The sequence below is a fragment of the Leopardus geoffroyi genome, chromosome B3 (genome assembly GCF_018350155.1).
Source record: "Leopardus geoffroyi isolate Oge1 chromosome B3, O.geoffroyi_Oge1_pat1.0, whole genome shotgun sequence".
Classification (NCBI taxonomy): Eukaryota; Metazoa; Chordata; class Mammalia; order Carnivora; family Felidae; genus Leopardus; species Leopardus geoffroyi.
The window spans coordinates 5,397,916-5,412,781 of NC_059337.1; the positions used below are offsets into that span (position 1 = coordinate 5,397,916).

General features: G+C 62.4%; 1 protein-coding gene across 3 annotated transcripts; it reads left to right on the forward strand.

Moving 5' to 3' along the window:
* Positions 1-1,845: 1,845 nt before the first annotated feature.
* On the forward strand, positions 1,846-14,387 carry FURIN (furin, paired basic amino acid cleaving enzyme). 3 transcript variants are annotated; one of them, XM_045452281.1, is made up of 16 exons: positions 1,846-1,906; positions 6,369-6,708; positions 7,098-7,196; positions 7,308-7,403; positions 7,754-7,882; positions 7,992-8,068; positions 8,340-8,428; positions 8,945-9,117; positions 9,807-10,019; positions 10,417-10,517; positions 10,638-10,741; positions 10,830-10,947; positions 11,030-11,209; positions 11,645-11,769; positions 11,890-12,000; positions 12,213-14,387. In XM_045452281.1, exons 2-16 carry the CDS (start codon positions 6,532-6,534, stop codon positions 12,800-12,802), a joined length of 2,382 nt encoding a protein of 793 aa, XP_045308237.1. In that variant the 5' UTR covers positions 1,846-1,906; positions 6,369-6,531; the 3' UTR covers positions 12,803-14,387. The 3 variants fall into 3 exon arrangements, with proteins under 3 accessions (XP_045308237.1, XP_045308238.1, XP_045308239.1); XM_045452282.1 differs by lacking the exon at positions 1,846-1,906 and adding an exon at positions 2,502-2,754; XM_045452283.1 differs by lacking the exon at positions 1,846-1,906 and adding an exon at positions 3,001-3,337.
* The last annotated feature ends 479 nt before the right edge of the window (positions 14,388-14,866 follow it).

Genomic DNA, 14,866 nt, shown 5'->3' on the forward strand with positions numbered 1-14,866 from the left:
CTAAGGTAAAGATGCTGGGGGCCAAGTAAGAACAGGTGTTCACTGGCTCAGTCCTCTCCTCCCTCCGCCCCCAAGTGATGCACCTCTGAGCAATACCTCAAGGCCCAGGCAGGGTAGGAGAGGCAGGCTCTGCAGCCGTCTGGGTCCGGGCCAGCCCCTCCTCCCCCCCCACCCCCCTGCTGCTCCCCTGGGGCCAGCCTCCAGGATGGGTGGGGCACCCAGAGGCGGCCGGCGTTGCTTGGTTTCTGGCTTGACCTTTCTTCTAGGCAGGAGGACAAGTGGGAAAAGGGCACCACACTGGGGGACCTCAGAGGCTCCAGGCTACCCGGGGCCAGCCCTGTCCCTGTTTCCCCTCAACAGGGTTCTCTTGCTCACAGACTGAGGAAGAATCATGACTCACTTCCTGCCTCAGTCTGACTGCACAAGTATTGTTCTCCCAAACGTGGCTGGTGCTGGTGGGGCTACCCCAGGGTGGCCCGGATCCATCTCAGCTTTTGGGGAGGGAAGTTCCCACTCCCAGAGGGAGCCAGCCAGACAGCTCCCGGCCCGACTTCCGGGACCTCACGTTCTAACCCGAGTGTCCAGTTTTGGCAGCGTTTGCTAGGGTAGCCGAGTGGCGCCTTCGCGCGTGAATTGAATATCATCTCCATCCTACGGAGGTCGAGGAGCAGTCTCTGCCCATCCCTCCCTGCTCCCTGTGAGATTACCTGGTAGCACAGTACATCCATCCCAGTAAATGGAGGCTCTGAGAATTAAGGAACTCGTCTAAGGTGGCGTGGCATAAAATGACTGCGGGGGGGGGGGGCGGTGGTGGGGCGCCTGGGTGGCTCAGTTGGCCCAGCTTCTGACTTCGGCTCCGGTCATGATCTCACGGTTTATGGGTTCGAGCCCCACATCGGGCTCTGTGCTCTGAGCGAGGAGCGTGCTTTGGATTCTCTGTCCCCTCGCTCTCTGCCCCTCCCCCACCTGCACTTTCTCTGTCTCTCAAAATAAATAAATAAAAACTTAAAAAAAAAAATAGTGCATCAGGGATCTGGACCCAGGCTGACATGCCACGTAGTTACCTTAGGGATATTACTTGACCTCTCTGGGCCTCAGTTTCCTCTTCTGTAAAACGTAGACAGCGCTACATAAAAGGTGCCAAAGGAAAATGTATTGTACCCACCTGGTGGGGTTGGTGGTGAGGAAGAAATAAGTTAACACATGGAAAGAGCCGAGAATAGCACCAGGCTCACAGTAAGCGCTTGGTGGTGTATCTTTTCGTCATTACCCCCCCCCCCACGCACCCCCCACCGTGTTCAGGAGGCCATGGGGTGACACTGAGCTGCCAGGTAATCTCAGCAGGAATGGATGGGCAGAGGCTGCTCTTCGACCTTGAAATAACCCAGCCTGGGGAGCTCTTGGCCACATTTCCCCTCTTTTCTTTCTCAGCTCAAGCAGTGGCGGCCTCAGCCAAGTAGCACAGACGTTTTCTAGGGCAGGGACCCAGGGAGGGAGAGAAGCCGGTTGGTATATTGCAAAGTAGCTGGGTTTCAGGCTCCGCCAAAGCCCCAGATCTCGTCCAGGCTCAGGGGCCTGCCAGTTGGGGGCAAATTATTTAAACTCTGTGCTCCTCAGTTTCCTTATCTGTAAAATGGGATTACCAATGTCGGCCTGGAAGCATTATGTAGATTAAATGCTGTACGGAAGGAGATAATAATGTAAAGTGACTGTCCTGGTGTCTGGCAGGCGGTTGGTGTTTGAAAAAAAAAAAAAAAAGTTAAAAAAAATTAAAAGGCGTGGGCTGACTGGTTCAGCTTATCCACCTGTCTATATAGATGCAAACAGTCGTGACTCCTCTAACAGTAGGCCTTGGGAAGGTGTGCCCCATCTCGGTGAAGTCTGACCTTAGGGGGAGCTACCCCAGGTGGGTCACCGCAGGACACTTAACCGGGTCATGCCCAAATTCAATTCGTGGCTCAGGAATGAGGCAGTCGTGGCGTGGGGGGTGGGGAGAGGGCCAGCTCCCCCACAATCCAGCCGAGACCGAGCTCCGCGTGCCTCCTCAAGCCCGCGGCAGCCCGCGCCCAGGGTTCCGAGTTCGGGTCTCCGCGGCCGCCTGCGCCTGCCCCGGGAGCTCGTGGCGCGCAGAGCCGAGCCCGGCGGCGGGAGCGCGGGCGGCGGGGCCGGGGTTGGGGGTGGCGGGGGACGCGCCCGGCGGCTGCCAGGGCTTTGGGATCGCCGGCTCCACTTCCTACCTGCCCCTACCGGGCGCCGGAGGCAGCGGCCGCTCCAGAAGGCCGCAGGGCCTGGGCTCGGGGCCCGGGGCCCGGCGCCCTGGGCGCGCGGCGCCGGCGCTCCGCACGCGGGCCGGGGCGCGGGCGGCATGGGCGGCGCGGCGGGCCGCCGGCGGCGGCGGCGGCGGCCCGGGAGCGCGGAGGTGGCGCCGCGAGGGGGAGGGGCGCGGCGGCGGAGGAGGAGGAGCCCGGGCCGCCGCAGCCGCTGACAGCCGCCGGAGTAAACAAGCCGCGCCGCCGCGGCCCGGCCGCTGCCCCCGCCCGAGCCGGAGCCCGAGCCCAGGCCGAGCCCTGCCCTGGTCGCCGGCCGGGCCGAGGCCGCCCGCCGCGCCTCCCCGCCTCCGCGCGGTGACGCTGCTGCTGGGCGCGGGGACGGCGCCGAGCCCAGGCCCCCGCCGCCGGGCTCTCCGCTCGGCCGAGGGGCGCCCGAGCCGCCGCGGCGCTCGCCTGGAAAAGTTACCCGCCCGGGCTCCCTCGGGTAAGCAGGAGGGCGCGGGGCCCGGGGAGGCGGCGCGCCGGGGCGGCCGGGGCGGCCGGGGCCCGGAGGGAGCTGGCCGGCCTGGGCCGCTGTGCGCGCGGAGCGGGCTCCGCGGCCCCGGCCGGGGAGGGTCGGGGCCGCCCTGACCCGGGCCCCCAGGCCCCGGCCGCCCGCCCGGCTTTCGGAACTGGCTCGGGGGCCGGCCCGAGGGTGGAGCCGCGGGGAGCAGGAAGGGCGCCGCGCAGCCCACCTGAGCGCGCCGGGCCCGGCTCGGCCCCCGGCCCCCTGCCCGTGCCGGTACTTTTCCGCTTGGGGCCGGGGCGAGCCCTCTGACCTCAGGAAGCGTCTGCGGGGGCCCCCGCTGGGGGCGGGATGGGGAGAGAATTCCAGAGGCGCCGGGTGCTCCCGCCTCCCCGCCGGCCGCCGGGGGCCGCCGCCGGCTCGCCCACTCTGCGGCCCGGGAGGGGAGGAAGGAACAGCCGGGGCCGCGGGGACCGTTCCCGGCCCGGCCCCGCCGCCGCCCGCGCACCTGGGCGACGGAGACTCAGGTGCGGGTTCCGCGGGCTCCGGGAGGCCGGCTCAGGTAGGTTCCGGGGCTCCCTCCCGCCGAGGCCTGGCCCAGGCCCCTGCTGCCCCCGTGGGGTGGCTGGACTGCGGGCCGCCCGCTTGCCAGACAGGTCCAACAGCGGTCACTGGTCAGTACCTGCTGTCCCCGAGCCCCTGGGGGTGCAGACCCTCGGCCGCGGGAGGGTGTTGGGATTCTGTGTTTGATTTGGGAAGTGTGAGGACAACCCAGGTGCTGTGGCCTAGTGAGGGCTGGGCAGCTGTGGGCCAGGTGTGGACCACAGCATAGGAGGGTAGCCAAAGCTGGCCGCGGCTCAGAGCAGAGCAGCCCATATTGGACTGTTTCCTATATTGAGCTTCCACATAAAATTCGATTTTCTAAAATGGATTATATGGCTTTAAAAAAAAAAAAAAAAAAAGTTTGTAAACCTCGGATCTAGCAGTTTTTACCACCAAGGAAACTGAGGCCCACCAAGGAAACGGAGAGAGAAAGTGACTTGCTTGAGATCACACAGCAAATGAGTCCTTGAGCAGGGACTGGAAATCAGAATTTCAAGAGAGCCTTTCAAGTTGCCTGTAACAGGCCCTGGCTTGGGGTCTCTGCTGGAAAAGAGAGACTGGATCGGGTTTCCCAGACAGCCCCTGTCCACACCAGAGCCTCAGTGCCTGAGCACCAGCAACCCTGCCTGGGGGGTAGGCTCAGTTTGATGCTTCAGACTGGCTGTCTGTGTCAGAGGTTCCTGGGACCAGAGAAAGGGCTTTGCCTGAGACCACAGCCAGAAAGAGCACTCCCATCTCTGTCTGTGGCCACAGCCCAGAGCCGAGTCCCATGTGAGAGGGCATCACGGGAGGCTAGAAATACAGCAAGCCTCTGGGTTGAAGCTGAACTGGGACTCATAGGGTGAGTCAGAGTCTGGGATGGGGGTGGGGAGAAGCCCATTCATTCATTGTTCTCAGCGCCTGCTGTTTGGGGAGGGGGGATCTTCCCCTCATCCAGGATGCTGAGCTAGGGCTGTCTAGGGGCTTGGGGGCTGGCTCCATGGGGAGCTATATCCATCCACCCCGTGGCAAGGGATGCTGTGCAGAGGGAGGCAGGCCCTTTCCTGGGAGATTGTTTGGTTGTGCCTGAAGCCTGCTTTCTTTTTGGGTGCTGCAGGGTAATTAAATAGTTGGTTAATCACCTCTAACGTCAGCCAGCTGCAGGCCCATTCACCGTGTGCTGGAAGCTGGGTCTTGGTTTGGGGGCTTCAGCAGGGCTCACGGCACTGTGGTCGGGGGCAGCTCCACTTGCCATCTGGACCCAAGAGGCAGCTCTTGCAACGGCAAGAAGGGGGAGAAGAGGCCTTGTTTCTATCTGGCTCTGCCCCCCGCCCCCCCCCCCATCCTCTGTTAAACGAGGGGCTTGGGATCCCTTCACATGCTGGGGCCTATGTTAGGCCACCCCACCATTGCTAAGACTGGCTTTCTGGAACTTGGAAGTCCAAGGCATCACGGGTCTGTGGCTTCCAGGCCTGTCCTGGAGCCCCATGGACTCTGCCCGGGTTGAGGAGGGGCTGCATTGTGAGTGCCCCCTGCCATCAGCTGTCAGGTTATTTTTGTGTAAACTGAAAATACCCTGGGAATTGTGTGTTGAGTCCCTCCCAGCCTGCAGGGTGGGACTGCAGGGGACCAGCCAGGGAGGCCAGTTGTGGCTGAGGGTAGCCAGCCCCTGGAGAACTGAGGCTTCCCGGTGGTGAGGGTGGTGAGCGAGCCTGCCCCGCTCCCCACGGCCTGGGGGAGCTGTGGGGAGCTTTCCTTTTGCCGCCTGGCAAGCGTGGCCTCCTTTGGGGCTGGGAGTGGTGGGGGCATCCGGGACCCTGTGGGCAGGCTCTCTGCTCTCTGAGCTTGGCACTGAGACAGGATACCCCCAGCAGCCCTGCTGGGGCCTCCCCCAGCTTCTCCCCACCCCAGGGGCTTGGCTTCTGGCTAGTCAGGGGCCCTATGTGGGGACAGTTATGTGGCCCCGGGCAGAGAGGTCCCGCTGTCTGTTTGCTGAAGGAGGAAAAACAACACGCAGACTATTGATTCAGCCTCACCTTGGCGCTCCTGGCTCAGCAGCCAGTGTTTGCCCTGGCTGCCTGGGCTCGGATTACGCAAGGCTGGTGGGCGTGGAGTTCGAGGGGGCTGCTGGGGGGCCTCTGCGCCCAGGCCTGGGCAGGGCTGGGCGGCCCCAGCGTTCCCCAGGAAACAGCCTGAAAGGAGTCTGGGTCCCCGGTTTTGCTGATGGCCACCAGTCTGGAGTCTGTCCGTGGAGGGAGGTGAAGCCACTGGGATCCCCTGTGCTCAGCCCCCAAAGCCCCATCCCTCCTATGGTCGCCCACTGTTTCTTCCCAGGGGCTGTGGGGCTTTGCAGGTAATTCTTTGTGGCTGGGTCTGCTTTGCTGAACCGAGAAACCCTGGTGAGCCGGGTAGACATCCCCCACCCCCATTCAAAAAGTTTGAAAAGCCAACATTTTATTTCTTTGTACAATGTACCTAGGTAATTTGGAAAATCTACAATGATACAAAGAAGAAAATAACAATTACTTGTAACCGTCACCATCTTGAGAGAATCATTGTCAACGTTTTTGCATGCAGCCCTTCCAGATTTTGTTTTGTGGTTCTATATAAATATACGCGTATAAATAGTTATTTAAAAACAAAATGGGGTCATGTGTGCGTACTGCTTCATAACCCATCCTTTTCGCTTTGATTGTGGTGAACATTTATTCAGTTGTTGTTTCTGATTCTGAGTGACTCAAGCTTGATACACTTCATCCCACTTCCATATTCTTGTGTGGAGAGAGGCTGAGGAGGTGTGCGTGTGTGTGTGTGTGTGTGTGTGTGTGTGTGTGTGTATGGGGGGCCCGTCTGGCTGGCTGGCTCACTGACCTTGGGGGGCTGGATTTTCACCCCTCTCCCCTGGGCCCCTTTTCAAGCCTAGATTGTGCCATGGGGTGGGAAGGCAGCTTTAGCACATGGCTGGGGAGGCACTGACGGTCTTCCCCTCTTCCTCCCTTGTCCCCCCTCAGGGCCGGCAGCCCTCCTCCCCTGCCCACAGCCCTGCCCTGCTCGGCCCCATGCCCCCGCCAGTCAGCCCCGGGCCACAGGCAGCAAGCAGGCACGCGGGAGCCGAGGCCCTGTGACCAGGCCAAGGAGACGGGGGCTCCGGGGTCCCGGCCACCTGTCCCCCCCATGGAGCTGAGGCCCTGGTTGCTATGGGTGGTAGCAGCAGCGGGAGCCTTGGTCCTGCTGGCGGCCGATGCCTGCGGCCAGAAGGTCTACACCAACACCTGGGCTGTGCACATTCCCGGAGGCCCAGCCGTGGCTGACAGCCTGGCACGAAAGCATGGCTTCCTCAACTTGGGCCAGGTAGGCGCCCTCACTGCCCGCTGGCCTGGGCATACGACACTGCCGGGGGTGGGGTCAGTGAGGGCAGGGGTTCAGGCACCGGGACCAGGAACTGTGGGGCTTACCTGGGTAGCAGGCGTGTTCTGGGTGGCGAGGGGGATGGGAGCGGTGGCTCGTCCTGCCCTTGGGCTTCCGACATAGGTTGTTTGGAGAGCCAGGGTATCCCAGGGAGATAGAGTCCCTCTCTGTCCCTTGCACTTCCTTGCCGGGTCCTGGGCAGGCAGCAGATGCCCTACCAGCCCCTGCCGCCGTGAGCCTCCCGTGAGCAGCCGGTCGTCCACCCCCATCCGCTCCCTCCCCGGGGGACTGACAGATGGAAAGCCCAGCTCAGTCTCCCTGCTCTGTTGCAGATCTTCGGCGACTATTACCACTTCTGGCATCGAGCGGTGACAAAGCGGTCCCTGTCGCCTCACCGCCCGCGGCACAGCCGGCTGCAGAGGGAGCCTCAAGTGAGTGCGGCCCCAGCCCTGCTTGCCTGCCACCCTTCCCTTCCTGCTCTCTGGAGCCGCTCCAGTCCTCCGCCCACACCATCCCCCCCTCCCTCCCTCCCTCCCTCACAGGTACAGTGGCTGGAGCAGCAGGTGGCAAAGCGAAGGACCAAACGGGATGTGTACCAGGAGCCCACGGACCCCAAGTTTCCCCAGCAGTGGTACCTGGTACATTGCCTCCTCGGGGCCTGGGTCCTCCTCTCCCCACTGCATCCATGCAGCCCCCGAAGGGTCTTGTGGGAGGGCAAGGCTGACTTGGAGGCCTCCCCTCATTCTTTCTCCTCCTCTCTACGGAGCACTGTCTCCCTAGCACTTCCTGCTGAGCCTGGAGGTTGCCCTTCCAGAGTTTTTTACGCTCCCATGGAGCCCAGACAGCCAGTGGCAGTGTTTCAGGAGCAGGGGGCGGGTGGAGAAAGAGGTTTTGGGGGTGGTGAAGGGATTCTTCGGGGTACCCCTAAGTTCACACGGCCAGCCGCGTCTTCTAAGTGCTGGGGTGACGGGGGTGGGTGTCCCTGCAGTCTGGCGTCACCCAGCGGGACCTGAACGTGAAGGAGGCCTGGGCTCAGGGCTACACGGGGCACGGCATTGTGGTCTCCATCCTGGACGATGGCATCGAGAAGAACCACCCAGACTTGGCAGGCAATTATGTGAGGAGGTGGGGGGGGAGGCAGTGACGCCTGTTGAGGGGTGTCTCGGGGCTGTCCCGCTGTGCCAGTGCGGTCAGACCATTCCTGACGACGGCCATGTCCTCTCCAGGATCCCGGGGCCAGCTTCGATGTCAATGACCAGGACCCTGACCCCCAGCCTCGGTACACACAGATGAATGACAACCGGTAAGAAACGGCAGGTCCCTGGCCTCTGCCTCAGTTCTCCTCTCTGGCACTGAGGAGGCAGGGCCGGGCCTGGGTTAAGACACCCCCTCCGAAGAGGCTGAAGTTTCTGTTTTGCTCAAAGCCGAGGTGGCCACAGAGTGGAGAACGTGGGAGGGGACCGTGCACGCAGGCAGGACGGTGCTCTTGGCCGGAGGGGTGGGCCGACCCGTCCCGTTCCTGAGGCCTCACCTGCTCTGTCGACCGCTGACATCCTGCTCTTGGCCCCTGACAGGCACGGCACACGGTGTGCGGGCGAGGTAGCCGCGGTAGCCAACAACGGCGTCTGTGGCGTAGGCGTGGCCTACAACGCCCGCATTGGAGGTGGGTGTGGGCCTTGGCCACCCTGTCCTTTGGGAGGGCCCTTCGGGTGGGGCTTTCTCCACCCACTTCCCATCTGACCAGTGCCCGTCGCCTTCCCCCTGTGGATCCTTTTGGCCACGTGGCTATTCCTTAGAGGGTTCTCGACAGCTCAGAGAGCCGAGCTGTGGGACAGGATGAATGTTTCTTGGCCGGGGCCTCCCTAAATCCTCTCCACCCCCTCTGAGTCCTTACATGGCAGGCCTTGGTCACCACACTCCTCCGGGAACCCAGAGGCTCGTTTTAAGCCAGGGTGTGTGGTCGAGGACAGGGTGCACTCTTTTTGTTTTTTTCCCTTCCGGGTCTCGTCTAGGAGAGGCAGAGAGGCAGGCCAGGGGGTTAGGGGCTTGGGGTTTCCCAGCACCAGCCTCTGCCCTCCCCCTGCCCGTCCTGTGGGTACAGGGCTGGGGGTGCTCCAGGGGGTGCCCCTGGCAGCTAGACCCACGCAGCATCCCTCTCCCCACCCCCCTCTGCGGCCAGGGGTGCGCATGCTGGATGGCGAGGTGACGGACGCGGTGGAGGCGCGTTCGCTGGGCCTGAACCCCAACCACATCCACATCTACAGTGCCAGCTGGGGCCCCGAGGACGATGGCAAAACCGTGGATGGGCCTGCCCGCCTGGCTGAGGAGGCCTTCTTCCGGGGGGTCAGCCAGGTGAGGTGGGGAGGCCAGGCCCAGCCTCTCGGGGGCAAGCCGGGCGCTGTCTTTTCCATAGCTTTCTTCCTGTGTTTTTTGGTTCCTGTTTGTTTATTCTTGTGTCAAATTGTCATTTTTTAAAAAGTGTTTTTTAACGTTCATTTGTTTTTGAGAAAGAGAGGGAGAAAACGCATGAGCAGGGGAGGGGCAGAGAGAGGGGGCGGGAAGACACAGAATCCGAAGCAGGCTCCAGGCTCTGAGCAGTCAGCACAGAGCCCGATGCGGGGCTCAAACCCACGAAACATGAGATCGTGACCTGAGCTGAAGATGGACGGTTAACTGACTGAGCCACCCAGGCACCCCCAATTTTAATCTTATACAAGGCGTATTTATTACAACGTTGGAGGACTAGAAGGACAGAAAAGGGGAAAATGAGTAAAGATGACCCATCGCTCCAGCCTCTGGAATCACCACTCCGGGCACTTGGAGTCGTAACCTGGGTCTGTTTTTCTGCACACAGGCGACATACTCGTATATGTACCTGATCCGCCAGGGATCTCCCAGGCTGCGGGACGGTGTTGGGCACGTGCAGAGACAGGCCCTTGAGAATGAAGCCCCAGCCTCCCCAGTCTCTGGCAGCACCTTCCCACCAGGCCTCCCTCCCCCAGGTCCTGTCTCCGAGTGACCCTGGCCCGCTCTGTTCACAGGGCCGTGGGGGTCTGGGCTCCATCTTTGTCTGGGCCTCAGGGAACGGGGGCCGGGAGCATGACAGCTGCAACTGTGACGGCTACACCAACAGCATCTACACGCTGTCCATCAGCAGCGCCACGCAGCTCGGCAACGTGCCCTGGTACAGCGAGGCCTGCTCATCCACGCTGGCCACCACCTACAGCAGCGGCAACCAGAACGAGAAGCAGATCGTGAGTCTCGCCCTGGGTGGGGACCCTGGGAAAATGCTTGCCTGCCCTGCCCCGGGGCCCACTTTCCAGAACTTGTGCGGCCGGGTGATTGTGGCGGGGGTATCACGGAACGGGAGCTGGCGGGCTCTCTGAGACTGGGCCATGGGGCTGTCTGAAGCCCCTGAGAAGTGTAGCCTCTCCCCAAAGGTATGCGTTGCTCTTACTGGTCCCCAACCTCCAGCCCCACCCCTTGTTCCTGGGGAAACCGAGGCCCAGAAAGGGCCGGGCATTGGCCTGTTCGCAGCAAGTTAGCAAGGCAGCAGCTGGGACTGTGTGTTAGTTCCCAGGGCCTGTGGGCAGGAGGGCAGGCAGATGGCCCCTCTTAGTCCCTCCACCCATCACATTGTCCTCCTGGTAGGTGACCACGGACTTGCGGCAAAAGTGCACGGAGTCTCACACGGGCACCTCGGCCTCTGCCCCCTTGGCAGCCGGCATCATCGCCCTCACCCTGGAAGCCAAGTAAGTGGGTCGGGCCGAGGAGCAACCCTGTCCCCACCAGCGCCCCCTGCAGGGCAGCCTTTGGTCTGCAACTTCTTTCTGAAGAGGCTGAGCCCTGGCCTGTCCCTCCCGCCTTTGCAGTAAGAACCTCACCTGGCGGGACATGCAGCACCTGGTGGTACAGACCTCGAAGCCAGCCCACCTCAATGCTAACGATTGGGCCACCAACGGCGTGGGCCGGAAAGGTGAGGACAGGGTGGCCCAGTGCTCCAGACTGGGGGAAGGCCGGGGGAGCGCCGCCTCCCAGCTGACCCCACCTTCCCTGCCCCGCAGTGAGCCATTCGTACGGCTACGGGCTGCTGGACGCAGGTGCCATGGTGACCCTGGCCCAGAACTGGACGACCGTGGCCCCCCAGAGGAAGTGCATCATCGACATCCTCACTGAACCCAAGTGAGGGTTGGATCCTGGCTGGGAGGGGTGGGTGGGGCCCAGGGGTCACAGGGGGTGCAGACCCTCCCTGCTCTCTGCACAGGGACATCGGGAAGCGGCTGGAGGTGCGGAAGATGGTGACCGCCTGCCTGGGGGAGCCTAGCCATATCACGCGGCTGGAGCACGCACAGGCCCGCCTCACCCTGTCCTACAATCGCCGCGGTGACCTGGCCATCCACCTGGTCAGCCCCATGGGCACCCGCTCCACCCTGCTGGCTGCCAGGTGCTTGCTCCCTCCCCTGCCCAGCTTGTCCTTTCTCTCACACTCACATGCGTTCCTTCACGTGTTCACACCCTTCCTGACTTGTCACACAGTCCTAGTGACCACCACGTTCTTCTCAGTGGGGGCGCTGTTGGCATGTTGGGAGGCCCGGTTTTGTCCTATGGGGCTGTCCCCACATTGCAGGAATCCCTGGCTTCTACCCATTACATGCCGGGAGTGTGCCTTCCCACGTGTAGCAAGTACCCTTGCACGTTTCCAGAATCTTCTGGTGAAGGGCATCTGGCCCACTGAGAAACAGCCCCTATGGCCCCTACAGGCATTTCCAGCCCCGTGGGGTCCGCGTGTTGTGTACGGGCCATGTGTTGTGAGTTTGGCGCCCCCTGGCTGGGTCTCCCTGGGGCCTCTGAGACAGCCGTGGGCACCCTTCTCCCCCAGGCCACACGACTACTCCGCAGATGGGTTTAATGACTGGGCCTTCATGACAACCCACTCCTGGGATGAGGACCCCTCCGGCGAGTGGGTCCTGGAGATTGAAAACACTAGCGAAGCCAACAACTACGGTATTGGGGATATTGGAGGGCTCGGGGGAGGGGGACGAGGAGGAGAGCTGGTGGGCTCTGGGATTCTAGGTGCCGTGCTGGTGCCCCCTAACTCTTGCCTCCCCGCCAACCCTGGACTAGGGACACTGACCAAGTTCACCCTCGTGCTATACGGCACGGCCCCCGAGGGGCTGCACGCGCCTCCCGAAAGCAGCGGCTGCAAGACCCTCACGTCCAGCCAGGCCTGTGTGGGTCAGTAGTGGATGCCGTTGGGGTTTGGGGGCCTGGGGCTTGGGGGGGTGGAGGGTACCTGTCCTGAAGCCCAGCGCTAGGAGGAAAGGGGGTTTGAAGATACCCAGGCATGAGTATGGTTCCAGGGCTGGAAGCTCCCCGGGGCCCACGGTGACTGCTCGGGGCAGCCTTGTCTGCTTAGCTGACGCCCCCCTTCCGCCCCCTGCCGGCAGTGTGTGAAGAAGGCTTCTCCCTGCACCAGAAGAGCTGTGTCCAGCACTGCCCGCCAGGCTTCACCCCCCAAGTCCTCGATACACACTATAGCACCGAGAACGACGTGGAGATCATCCGGGCCAGCGTCTGCGCCCCCTGCCACGCCTCGTGTGCCACCTGCCAGGGGCTGGCCCCCACGGACTGCCTCAGCTGCCCCAGCCACGCCTCCCTGGACCCCGTGGAGCAGACCTGCTCCCGGCAGAGCCAGAGCAGCCGCGAATCACCGGAGCAGCAGCCGCCCCGGCCACCCCCGGAGGTGGAGGCCGAGCCCCGAGCCAGGGCAGAGCTGCTGCCCTCACACCTGCCCGAGGTGGTGGCCGGCCTCAGCTGCGCCTTCATCGTGCTGGTCTTCGTCACCGTCTTCCTGGTCCTGCAGCTGCGCTCGGGCTTCAGCTTCCGGGGAGTGAAGGTGTACACCATGGACCGTGGCCTCATCTCCTACAAGGGGCTCCCCCCCGAAGCCTGGCAGGAAGAGGGCCCATCGGACTCGGAAGAGGACGAGGGCCGGGGCGAGAGGACCGCCTTTATCAAAGACCAGAGCGCCCTTTGACGAGCGCCCACTGCCTGCCCCTTCAAGCCCATCCCCTCCTTGGGCACTTTTTAATTCACCAAAGTATTTTTTTATCGTGGGACTGGGTTTGGACCCCAGCTGGGAGGCAGGAGGGGCAGAGACTGCTTCCGGCCCTACCTTCGGGCCACCTGGCTGCCTGAGGTGGGGCCCCAGGACCAGCTGGGAGGCAGGGGAGGGCCTCACCCCACCTCCAGCACCTCTTCCGTGTGGAGGAAGGAGTGGAACGTTTAGGGCAGCTTTCCAAGGTCCAGGCCCCAGTCGGAGTCCCTGCGGAGCGAAGCGGGTCAGCCCATTCGGGCTTCCTGACCCGGGCTGCAGCTCTCATCCCTTCCCTGTTCCTCTAAAGCAATAATGGTCCCCATCCAGGCAGCAGGGAGGCTGGCCTAGGGGGTATTTGAAGGAGGAGGCCACCTCTCCAAGGGCTTTTGTATCCCCGACCCTGTCCGCCACGTCTGGTGAGCCTCTTGAGGAAGCGGTGATCAAAGGAAGGGACCAAGGAAGGCAGGTGCTTCCAGGGCGAGCATGCGTGCACGAGAGGTTGTGTTCCTGTGCCCACCTCCACCACAGCTGGCTGCCCACCGAGCGTGGCTGGCCCGACCAGGCCCCCGAGCCAGCATCCTGACCACCCTACCTTCTTGGGGCCCCCTCCCCTCCCGCCAGGGCCCAAGTCCCTGTTTTCTGAGCCCGGGGGGCTGCCCGGGCTGTTGGCACTCACAGTCCCGGAGCCCCTGGGTGGGTGGTGGTGGGGGGACGGTGGCCCAGCCGGCCTCTCCCGCCTCCCACCCAATGCTGCTTTCCCCTGTGGGGATCTCAGGGGCTGTTTGAGGATATATTTTCACTTTGTGATTATTTCACTTTAGATGCTTTTTTTTTTTTTTTTTTTTTTTTTTTTTGTATTTTTAACGGGGGTAGCAGCTGGACCACCCACCTTCCCACACCCACTGTCCACTCTGCTGTTCCCCCGGCTACCCTGGCCCCAAGGTGTGGGGGGCTGCAGCATGTTGCTGAGGAGTGAGGAGTAGTCAAGCCCCCAAGTTCTGAAGAGGCAGGTGGACAAGCCAGGTGGGCCCTAGGAAAGGGGGTCATGGTGGGAGGAGCAGGCTGTCATCCGTGTTTCAGGTGGGGCTCATTGTGCCAAGGGCTCATGGGTCACTGGTTCTCCAAGTGCCAGGGGTGGGCAGGCGGTGGCACTGAGCCCCCTCCAACACTGTGCCCTTGTGGAGAAAGCACTGACCTGTTCTGCCCCCTCAAGTCCCCCTCTTCTGACGTGCCTTTTGCACCCCTCCCATTAGGACAATCAGTCCCCTCCCATCTGGGAGCCCCCTTTTCTTTCTCTCCCCCAGCCTTTCCTGGCACCCACCCACCTGCCCAGGGGTGTCCCCTCGTCTCTCATCCCCCCACCCTTGTGGCCAGCCTGGCTAATTTTGTAAGATACTGGGTTGGTGCCCAGTGATTTTTTTTTTCTTGTAATTTAAACAGGCCCAGCGTTGTTGGTTCTATTTAATGGACACGAGATAATGTTAGAGGTTTTAAAGTGATTAAACGTGCAGACTATGCAAACCAGGCCCGGTCTCCAGCGTGGTGATGTTGTTCTTCCTAGGATCCTGAGACTGCATCTGGGATGGGGACGGAGAGTGGGGCCAGTTAGACGTCCCACGGGCCTCCTAGCTCTAGGGCCCCTTTTGGGCAGCAGTGGACTGTGGAGGGAGGCAGCAGCTGGAGACCAGCCCCAGGGCATGGGGGGAGTGAGCTCTAAGAGGACAAGCCAGCCCTTCCAGCCCCTGGGGGCCTGGTCTCCAGCAGGGAGGAGAGTTAATTCCCGTGTGGCCCCCTTGCTCAGGTTCTCACTTAGCTGTAGGGCGGAGGTCTCCGGTGGGGCCTGACTGAACCCAGATAGATTGCTTCTGCTGGCCCCTGTTGGGCTCAGGAAGCTCCATACCTGTCCACTCTCCAGCTCCAGTGGAGCAACCCCTGGCAACCTCCCCCCCCCCTCTCCCGCCAGGCTCCCCTCTGGACAAGACCCCTGCCCCCCTCTCTGGGCTA

Bases quoted from the DNA above. Each gene is read 5' to 3' on its own strand.
- FURIN (XM_045452281.1), top strand. From the start codon at position 6,532: ATGGAGCTGAGGCCCTGGTTGCTATGGGTGGTAGCAGCAGCGGGAGCC. The intron at 8,429-8,944 runs GTGGGTGTGGGC...CTCTGCGGCCAG, and splicing joins CTACAACGCCCGCATTGGAG to GGGTGCGCATGCTGGATGGC. The intron at 9,118-9,806 runs GTGAGGTGGGGA...CTCTGTTCACAG, and splicing joins TCTTCCGGGGGGTCAGCCAG to GGCCGTGGGGGTCTGGGCTC.